Source organism: Phyllostomus discolor, chromosome 3 (assembly GCF_004126475.2).
Source record: "Phyllostomus discolor isolate MPI-MPIP mPhyDis1 chromosome 3, mPhyDis1.pri.v3, whole genome shotgun sequence".
Taxonomy (NCBI): Eukaryota; Metazoa; Chordata; class Mammalia; order Chiroptera; family Phyllostomidae; genus Phyllostomus; species Phyllostomus discolor.
In genome coordinates, this window is record NC_040905.2 from 107889073 (window position 1) to 107899431 (window position 10359).

A 10359-nucleotide genomic window follows, 5' to 3' on the forward strand; every position below is an offset into this window, starting at 1 on the left:
TCTAGGAAGTTAAACCGAATTTAACGGAGAGAATTCAGGACTATGATGTGTCTCTTGATAAAGCCCTCGATGAACTAATGGATGGTGATATTATAGTATTTCAGAAGTATGTATTTTTTGAAGGATTTTATCACTTTATACTGTCAAGTTTTGACCTTGAGGCATATAGCAGGAAACAAAATTGTGTCTAGACCCAGAGACACAGTTTGTTTGAAGTTCCTTACAATGCTGAGAGAAGTTGGCTGTCTCTGGGTTCTGGAATTAGGGGTGCTGAGGATTTTCATTATTTAATGTTTAGTGTCCTAAAAATGTCCATAGTGAGGATGGTAACTGTTATCTGGGTGGCAAAAGTCTTTATGAAATATCAAGATTGCATTCCTTCCCTCAAACATAGGACATTTCTTAGAATGCACCTACTTAGGTAATTGATTTTAAACTGGACTATGGCACCAGCAGGTCTGTGGTCTTAGTCTAAAATCAGCCTGGGGTTGCCTATTCCTTGCTCTTCAAGCATCTGAGCAGGGTGGTCCTGGCACAGGTTGTGGGTAGGCAGAGGAATGCAGTGGCCCAGAGCAGGGCCTGGCATGCTTTTGTCGTAGGGGCCAGGAAATCAGTATTTGGGGCTTTGTGACTATTCAGTCCCTCTGCCTGGGCCTGAAAGTGCCTCCTGCTGGCTCCTGGATGGTCAGTAGGCTCTGCCACGTTCCCGCTGTGTGGGCCCACCCTTCACCTGAGTCCTTCCTTCTGTCTGTAAAGGAGAGGGCACTGGTTTTCGTGTTGAGATGTAGGAAAGGAAGCAGCAGTGTGTGTGACTCAGAGCACACCTTCTGTAGGTGATTGCCTTCCTTTATTGTCCCTGTCTTACCAAGGTTCCTGGGATGACCCCTAGCCTCCTAAAATAGGACCTTGGGTTTATTTATTTATTTATTTATTTTTAAATATATTTTATTGATTATGCTATTACAGTTGTCCCATTTTCCCCCCGTACACCCTCTCCCACCCACATTCCCCCCTTTAGTTCATGTCCATGTGTCATACTTATAAGTTCTTTAGCTTCTACATTTCCCATACTATCCTTACCCTCCCCCTATCTATTTTCAACCTACAATCTATGCTACTTATTCTCTGTACCTTTTCCCCCTCCCTCCTCCTCCCACTCCTCCTCTGTTGCTAACCTTCCATGTGACCTCCATTTCTGTTGTTCTGTTCCTGTTCTAGTTGTTTGCTTAGTTTCTTTTGGTTTTGCTTTAGGTGTGTTTGTTAATAATTTTGAGTTTGCTGTTCTTTTACTATAGATGTTTTTTTTTATCTTCTTTTCTTTTTTTAAATTTTATTTTAATCATTGTTCAAGTACAGTTTTCTCCCATTTACTCCCATTCCAGTCCACCCACCTATCCCTCCCTACTCTTCTTTTCTTAGAAAAGTCCCTTTAACACTTCATAAAATAAGGGCTTGGTGATGATGAACTCCTTTAACTTGACCTTATCTGAGAAGCACTTTATGTGCCCTTCCATTCTAAATGAAAGCTGTGCTGGATAGAGCAATCTGGGATATAGGTCTTTGTCTTTCATGACTTGGAATATTTCTTTCCAGCTCCTTCTTGCCTGTAAAGTCCCTTTTGGGAAATCAGCTGACAGTCTGATGGGAACTCCTTTGTAGGTTACTGTCCCCTTATTATCTCTTGCTGCTTCTAGGATTCTCTCCTTCATTTTTACCTTGGCTAATGTAATTATGATGTGGCTTGGTGTGTTTCTTCTTGGGTCCAACTTCTTTGGGGCTCTCTGAGCTTCCTGGATTTCCTGGAAGTCTATTTCCTTTGCCAGACTGGGGAAGTTCTCCTTTATTATTTGTTCAAATACGTGCTCAATCTGTTGCTTTTCCTCTTCCCCTTCTGGTACCCCTATAATTCGGATGTTGGAATGTTTAAAGATGTCCTGGAGGTTCCTAAGCTTCTCCTTGTTTTTTTAAATTCTTATTTCTTCATTATTTCCTTTTTGGTTTCTTTTTTCTTCCTTCTGGTCCACTCTATTGTGTTGAGTCCCAGTTTCCTTTTTATCACTGTTGGTTCTCTGTGCATCTTCCTTCATCTCTTTTATGGTAACCTGCATTTTTTCATGTAATTTGCACCCAAAATCAACCAATTCTGTGAGCTTCCTGATCACCAGTGTTTTGAACTGTGCATCTTATAGGTTAGCCATTTCTTGGTCGCTCAAAAGGATGAGTTCTGTGGCACCGTTTTTTTCTTCTATTTGAGCCATTGCTCTCTCTTTTTTTTTCCGGCCTGGTCACGCTTGTTACGGTGAGGGGTGGAGCCTTAGGTGTTCACCAGGGCTGGATACCCCAGTCCCTAGGTTGTGACGTTGTACGTGGATGTGGGGGTGAGGGTGGGGGGTGGGAGGGAACAATGGCGGCAGCCCCGCTCTCCTGGGATCTCAGTCCCTTTCCTGGGATCCTGTGTTGCGCGCTCTACCCTGGTCCACAATCGCAGCCTCACTGGATCCGCCAGTTGCCGCTTATATACTCAGGGTCCACCCCCTGTGCACCTGGGATGGCTTACACGCTCCCGGTTGCCTTAGGCGCCTAGCTCTGCCCTCACTCCGCGGGCTGTGACCCGCACTCATCTCCGCTCCTCCTACCGGTCTGGATGAACAGGTCTACTTCAACTTCTTGGCTGTCCGACTTCCATTCATTCAGATAAATTCTCTGTCAGTTCTGGGTGCTATTCTGCCTCCAAATTGTTGTTCTAATCTTGGTTGTGCGTGGAGTTACGGTGTGTCCACCTATGCCTCCATGTTGCTGGAAGTCAGACCTTGGGTTTATATCCATGGCTATTGGTGTCAGTGTTGCTTGAGAGATGAAGACCCTGGCCTGGGCTTTGATTACATCTACAAATGGTTTTCTCTCCCCCTAGGGATGACCCTGAAAATGATAACAGTGAATTACCCACTGCAAAGGAGTATTTCAGAGACCTCTACCACCGTGTTGATGTCATTTTCTGTGATAAGACAATCCCTAATGATCCTGGATTTGTGGTCACGTTATCAAATAGAATGAATTACTTTCAGGTATTTGATAAATGCTCTTATCTCTTCCTATTCTACACCAGAAAGACCAAATTCTTCTCAAAAATGCTTGCTGATGAGACTGATAGAATGGGTTCAGGAGAAGGGTTTAGTCCCATTTCTGAGGAAATTGCTGACTGAAGTGGGTTAGTGCTATCTCACGATGGGGCCAAAGCCATTCTTTTCTGTGCCACCCCTCCCACACCCACTACCACGTCCACCTGCACTCTGGTCCTTCAAAAGCGTCTCTACGCCTGTACAACGTGGTTTCAGAGGTAACAGTGGTAACAGCTCCTTTGCTTCAGTTACAGCATGCCAAGTGTAAAGCACTAAAAAATTAATCAGAAAATTTAAGTACCTGTAGACCTCACCATTAAAGTGAAAGTCTCTTTAAAAATTATCTTCACCAGATATGTGACACCCGTGGTTGTATGCTTTATTCCTGTTAGTAAATTCCTAGGGCATTTAAATTCAGGATGCTCATATCACATTTCTTTGAGAACATGAAGCTGCTAATTATTGATAAGCGTATAAGAAAATTTCAGTTTATTCCCCCAAATGTGAACCTTTCTGATTTCTGGTCCATTCCCTTCTCTCAGGTCGCAAAGACAGTTGCACAGAGGCTCAACACGGACCCGATGTTGCTCCAGTTTTTCAAGTCTCAAGGGTGAGCCTCACAGAGACCCTCAGTGTTTGGTTATTACCACATGCTTTCCATAGTTCATCCCAACATCTTGGAACTAACTTTAATAGCCAGCCACATCACCTGACATGCCATTTCTTGCTTAGCTTCAGATGTAGAATTGCCACCAGTCATCCTTGACCACACTACTCCAAGATGTCAAACTAATTGGCAGCCTCATCTAAAGTCACACTTACTTTAGCTACGTCATCAATAAATACATCCCCCCCATGGTGTCCAGCTGGACAATGGTCCCAATGGTCCCAGCCAGACTTCTCTGTGCTGTGTGACCATTGCAAGAGCATTCAGGCCAGAGGGACTGAGGACTCGGGAAACAGGAGCATTAGAGTGGAACCCTGTGCCAGGCCCAAATTGCAAGTCTAGGTGCAAGGCCAGGGGTTTGCTTTTCTGCTCATTCACAGATATTTGTTTCAGGCAAATAAACGAGTCACTTATTTATATGCTGTTTTCTTGTGTAGTTATAGGGATGGCCCAGGTAATCCTCTTAGACATAATTATGAAGGTACATTAAGAGATCTTCTACAATTCTTCAAGCCTAGACAACCTAAGAAACTTTACTATCAGCAGGTATGAGTCCAAATTAATGTAACTGTGGGTAATAAAGAGAAGCCTTGGGTTTTTGTGTAAGCATATCTAAAATAAGCCTCTCTTTTCTTAATAGCTTAAGATGAAAATCACAGACTTTGAAAACAGGCGAAGTTTTAAGTGTATATGGTTAAACAGCCAATTTAGGGAAGAGGTAAGTTTTTTTAATGGCAAGAATTTTTAATTTCACTGGAGCTTGTGTATGGTGTCTGCCCAGACCTTGAAAACTAAAATGACAAATGAAAGCACAGTGAATGACAGCATGTTAGAGGGTCCGAGGGCATGGTTTGGGAACCCGGGTGAGGTGGCTGTGAGATACAGTCCCCTCCTGCTACCACCTCTGAACTCTGGGGGATGAATAACAATGTCACCTGCCTGGACCCTCCAGGAACTCTTTCTGCACGTCTCAAGTCATTGCACTGCCACTTTGCCCAGGGCAGTATTTTCTCAAAGCACTTCAGGCCCCAGTGAGTGCAGCAGCTGGCCTCCAAGTGGCGTGGACACTGGCTGTGCTGGGCACTCACCTTGGACGTTACCAGCACAGGCCACTGCAGCACCTCATGCTTGTTGGGCAACAGAGGACACGACATGCCCAGCTAGCACGTTAGCTGGTGGTTCTAGAAAGTCTGTTCTGCTTGGATCCCGAGTCTCCTTCACCTTTCCTGCTCTGCCCATTTTGAGAAATAATTTCAGCCACTTACCACAGGCATTAACTGGCCCTGTCACTGTGCCGAGAACTGGAAAGGCTTGTAGATGATCTTTCATGGGGATCATTTCCTGAGAAGCTGTTCTGGAAATGGCACTTTTTGCCTTTAAGTGAAGTGGCAATTTTCTGTTTTTGTTTCATTTGTTATTGAATGTATTGGGGTGACATCGGTTAATAAAATGATCGTATAGGTTTCAGGTATGCAGAAAGTGGCATGTCTTCACGTCCCCTCAGTACTTTGTGGGTCCCAGGTTTGGGCAGATCATCTGAGTGAAGTCAGGCATTGGGCAGTCCTGGCGGGAATGTAAATGAGGAAGTGCTGGGGAGCTAGAGACAGTTGAGGACTCGTATTGCTGTTTTTTCTCTCTTCGAGCAAAATTGGTTTGCTGTAGCAGATCCGTTGTGTTTTCTTTAAAGCACTTTTTTCCATCTTGTCATTTCTTAGGAAATAACACTATATCCAGACAAGCACGGGTGTGTCCGGGACCTGTTAGAAGAATGTAAAAAGGCCGTAGAGCTTGGGGAGAAGACATCAGGGAAACTTAGGCAAGTATTTCCTGGAGCCTGAGGTGGGCTGGAGGGGCAGTGGTACCAGCCCCAGCTGTGCAGCTGTGTTAATGGAAATGGAACACCGCCAGAACCCTTGTGCAGTGTTGCCTGATTCATCCCAGACTAAGGTCTGTCTTTTGCAGCAGTTTTAAATATTTCACAGTTAATCCATTTTTCCTCTTGTCTTCCTAGTCTCTTGATATTAACTATCTATAGTAAAAATGTGTAATTCAGGTGAAAAGGCAAGCAGAGGAAGGATGTGATTCGAGTAGAGTGATAACTAGAACTGGAAAAAGCTGCCATGATGGTATTTGAGAAATTGGGGCACTACTGACGTGTAGCCAACGTTCAGGCTGTAGGAGGAAGGAGCAGATGAGGAACAGTTTTTATTTCAGACAGCTGGATGCTTTTCTTAGCATGTTACTGTCCAGTCAGCTGTAGGACAAAACAGCCCTTGTGGCCATGGGCTCCCAGAATGTTTTCTCTCTAATATCATTAAAAGAAAGGGACCTTTATTCTCTAAGGGTATGTGAGAAAAATAACACAGGACCTGCCTAGTGTGGGACTCCTGGAGGGAAGATCCACACAGTTCCAGGAGACCCAGCTTAACTGAGTCTCGCAGGTGTGGATGGGAGGGCGGAGGGTCCCCTTCACTCCACTGAGTCACATGCTGGGAGGGGGCCACCTGACCAGTGTTGTGTCTGCTCCCCAGATGCCTGCTTTCGACATTTCAGATCTTTTAAAAGAAAGAAGACAAGCATCTCGTGGTAGATTTAATAAGAAGACTATTTTGTCAGTCTTTTTGTTCACTTGAATTCATCTTTCATCCCTAACTTGTTTTGTACAGGCTGCTAGAAATTGTAAGCTACAAAATTATTGGTGTGCACCAAGAAGATGAACTACTAGAATGTTTATCGCCTGCGACGAGTAGAACATTTCGAATAGAGGTAACCGTCCCTTTCTTGGCACTAGGGAGAGTTCTGCACCCTTGGTGGTTAGGGCAGCTGTCACCCACTTGGTTCAATGGTCTTACTGAGATCAAATATACATAATGTGAAATTCACCATTTTAAGTATATGGCTCAGTGGCATAAAGTATATTCACACTCTGAGCACTTGTCACCTCCATCCACTGCCACAATCTTCATCTTTTCCACCAAACACTCCACACCCATCAACATTTTTCCTCCGCAGCCCCTGGCAACCACCATTTTACTTTCAAGGAATTTGACTACACTAGGCACCTCCTATAAACAGAATCAGGCAGTATATGTAGTTAGAAAGTAATTGTAAGTGTCGGCCACCAGGTAGCTCTGTTCCGGAACTGGGTGTCAGTTGGGTTCTGGAGTGGCTGGAATTTCCACAGTAACTGGAAGAATGCGTTACTTGCTGTCTTAAAACTTAGCTATATTGTGGCACCGACCTCTTACCATTTTAACAGGAGCCAAACATGGCATTTTGGCCAAAATACGATCTAACCTCCTCATTGGAGGAGCAGTGGGAAGTAAAACATGGCCTTTTGTCTGCATTGAGTGTTTTGCTGACCTGTGTTTAAAATGTGTCCCCAGGAAATACCTTTGGACCAGGTAGACATTGATAAGGAAAATGAGATGCTGATCACAGTGGCACATTTCCACAAAGAAGTGTTTGGGACGTTTGGCATCCCGTTTTTGCTGAGGATACACCAGGTGAGGTTTTGTGGGTAACACGTTGAAATGCCTCCAAAACTTGAAGGCTCGCACCCTTTTTGGGTTAGTGTTCCTACAGCTGGTTTCCAGCCTTGTGGGCAGAAAGTGGGTTTTGATGGCATTCCTGTGGGCCATGAGCATCTGCCACAGTGCAGCACAGGTGTGTGAGCACTCCTGTCCTCTCCGTTTGTAGGGCGAGCATTTCAGAGAAGTCATGAAGCGCATTCAGAGTCTGCTAGACATCCAGGAGAAGGAGTTTGAAAAGGTATGCACTTCCTGGACACGGGAGTCATTCAGCGGGCAGCATTCTGGAACCTGGACTAGAAAGGCAGCCTAGACTTTGCCAGAGGTGAGTTTTGTTGACATCCAGAACTGATGGAGCAGTTTTCATGTTTGTCTTTTAGTTTAAATTTGCCATTGTGATGATGGGCCGGCACCAGTACATAAATGAAGATGAGTACGAAGTGAACTTGAAAGACTTTGAACCTCAGCCTGGTAAGAGCCCTGTCCCAGTTTTCTTTCCGAGTGGGGTTGGATCTAAGCAGCAAGTGGTAAGAGGCTGGAGGTGGAGAGCCCTGGGTCTAGTGCCACCTCTTCCTTTTCCACAATGGGAGGCCTGGGCTTCCTCATCTATCTGTAAAAGGAGGAAGAGCAGTAACCCATGAATCCTCCTACAGATTAGAGCATTGCTCAGTGTCTGAAGGAGGTGAGACCCAAGGCCGAGGTGTGAGTGGCCCTGTGAGACTGGCAGGCTCTGACAGTGCTGCACATGGAAGCCACCAAGATGTTCGGTCAGGGTGTGGGTGCCCTTGGCTTCACGTGTGCGTGCAGCTCAGAGCCCCCGCCTCACCATGACCTCAAACCAGCGCATTGGCCCTGCTCAAGTGGTTGGCCGCTTCTGGCGTGGGGGTCCCGGGCACTTGGCTCTGTGGTCTCATTGCCCCTCTCTCCCCACCAGGTAACATGTCTCACCCTCGGCCGTGGCTAGGGCTCGACCACTTCAACAAAGCCCCAAAGAGAAGTCGCTACACCTACCTTGAAAAGGCCATTAAAATCCATAACTGACTTCCTCACCCCGTGTGTGCAAGGCAAGGACTGCGTGCGGGTGTGTGCCCCCTTTTTAACAGCAAGAACTCTGGTACATGTGCGCTCTGGCCGAAGTCTTCAGCAAGAGGATTTGCTGCTGGTGTTAATTTTATTTTGTTGAGGCTGTTCAGTTTGGCTTCTCTGTATCTATTGACTGCCCTTTTTGAGCAAAATGAAGGTGTTTTTATAAAGCTTGGATGCCAATGAGAGTTATTTTATGGTAACCACAATACAAAGTAACTGTCAGCATAATGCGGAGAAGAGGTTATTGCAGGGGTCCCAACCCCCTGGGCCTGGAATGGCAACAGTCCTTGGCCTGTCAGGAACCAGGCGGCAAGGGAAGCTCGCCTGTGCTCCACATCCTGTTCTCCTCCCTGGTCCACCCTCCACCCCTTCCCCGTCCATGGGAAATCAGGTCCCTGTTGCTAAAAGGGTTGGGGACCACTGGGTTAGTGGGACACGTGGCACTGGCAGAAGGTCTCTAGTCTCTGTCTAGTTGGCATAAGCTGCCTGGCTGCCTCCTGGGGGTCCCAGTCACCACCCTGCCCGCAGCCAGTCAGGCTTATGTTTAGGCTCCTCCGACGTTCTTTCCTTCACTTACACTTTCAGTGCCCTTTTGTGCGTCTGTAAAGGCAAAACAGAGAAACTCACAAGCTAATAAATAGCGCTCTTTCCTTCACTGCGTGTCCTGTCGCCCCTTGCTCAGTTCTCTCCCTAGCATCCTGGGCCGTTACAATAAACCCGTGTCATTTCCATCTGCCACTACTGTGCTGCAACCCATTTGCAACGTGGATGCACTGAATACAGTCTGACAGGCACTCGGGGGGGTTTTACTAAATGGAAAGCACTGTTAGATATGATTAAGGTGTACTGTGCTGCCTGTCAGCAAACTTCATGATCTCGAGAGTTCACACAAGCAGGTGAAACAATTATAAATAGAGCTTTTCTTAAAATGGAACAGATGGAACAAAAAAAGAGCCTTTTAGCAAAGAGGGCATGCTCACTAGTGGTTAGTAAGCTGTTGACTTTGTAAAAAAGTTAAAAATAAAAAAAAAGGAAAAATGAAATTGTATATTTAATGAATGGACATGTACAATTTTCCACTTGGAGGAGGTGACTTTTTGTTGAGTGAATCTACAAGTGACTCTCACTGATGTTGATATTCATCGTGTGTAGTTTTATTTCAGTCCCGACCTTTTCTTTTGGAGCTAATGCCAGCTGCGTGTCTAGTTTTGAGTGCAGTAAAATAGAATCGGCAAATCACACTGAGTTTTCGTCCTTCCCCAGTATTTTTGTTTGTTTCTGTAGCAGCAGTGGACACCAACTCTTCCTGTATATTGCCTTTTTGCTGGAAAATGTTGTATGTTGAATAAAATTTTCTATAAAAATTATAATTCAGTGAGTGACGTGGAAGTTGAGGAAGATTTCTGCCTTCCCTAGAGAGAGGCTTTGGGAACCTTTTCATTTAAAACAAGAATTTACTGAGATATCCCCCGGCCCACCCCCCTACCCTCCCTCCCAATTTCAGTATTGCTGATGTACAATTCCGGCTTCTTCATTTTCCTTCTTTTGGTTGCCTCTGACTAGTCTCATTTAAGCTTAAGAAATAAAAGGTTTCCAGGTGGGAACCATGTACAAATAAGACGACTGGAAATATTATTGAAATGGTGGAAGGCTCAGTGAGGGGGCACTGGCGTTCGAGTAGCTGTGGCCTTCCACATGGCTCACCCCAGTGGCCTCGTGCACTGTTTGTGGTCTCTGGGCTGGTCTGTTCCCCAGAGTGACTCCCTCCAGCTCCCACTCTGATGGGTGTGCTTCCAAACCCTTAGAGCTGCCCTTGGCCAGTGCATGGATGGCACCGCCCCTCTGTCTTTCAGGGAATGTGCTGATTTTTAGGTTTGTTTGTTTTAGGTTTTGGCTGAAGGTAGGTTATCGTCTTGGGTAACTGAGACAGAATTCTCCCTTAAGTTACTGAATGACT

General features: G+C 45.5%; 1 protein-coding gene and 1 long non-coding RNA gene across 3 annotated transcripts in view; one reads left to right on the forward strand and one right to left on the reverse strand.

Moving 5' to 3' along the window:
- Positions 1–9772, forward strand: part of USP7 (ubiquitin specific peptidase 7) — a 66524-nt gene extending 56752 nt beyond the window's left edge. The window contains exons 21-31 of one of the 2 annotated variants that reach the window (XM_028505336.2): positions 6–106; positions 2912–3065; positions 3662–3729; positions 4224–4332; positions 4427–4504; positions 5502–5602; positions 6453–6552; positions 7173–7292; positions 7486–7557; positions 7697–7787; positions 8251–9772. In XM_028505336.2, the coding sequence (XP_028361137.1) occupies positions 6–106; positions 2912–3065; positions 3662–3729; positions 4224–4332; positions 4427–4504; positions 5502–5602; positions 6453–6552; positions 7173–7292; positions 7486–7557; positions 7697–7787; positions 8251–8357 (1101 nt within the window). In that variant the 3' untranslated portion in view covers positions 8358–9772. The remainder of the gene's footprint in view (positions 1–5; positions 107–2911; positions 3066–3661; positions 3730–4223; positions 4333–4426; positions 4505–5501; positions 5603–6452; positions 6553–7172; positions 7293–7485; positions 7558–7696; positions 7788–8250) is intronic. The other variant, XM_036020938.1, reaches the window with a different exon arrangement.
- LOC118499579 lies at positions 156–2940 on the reverse strand. The gene is made up of 2 exons (XR_004902075.1): positions 2810–2940; positions 156–905 (listed from the first exon to the last, which is right to left on the reverse strand). It is a non-coding gene; the product is annotated as an uncharacterized LOC118499579 (long non-coding RNA).
- Positions 9773–10359: the final 587 nt, after the last annotated feature.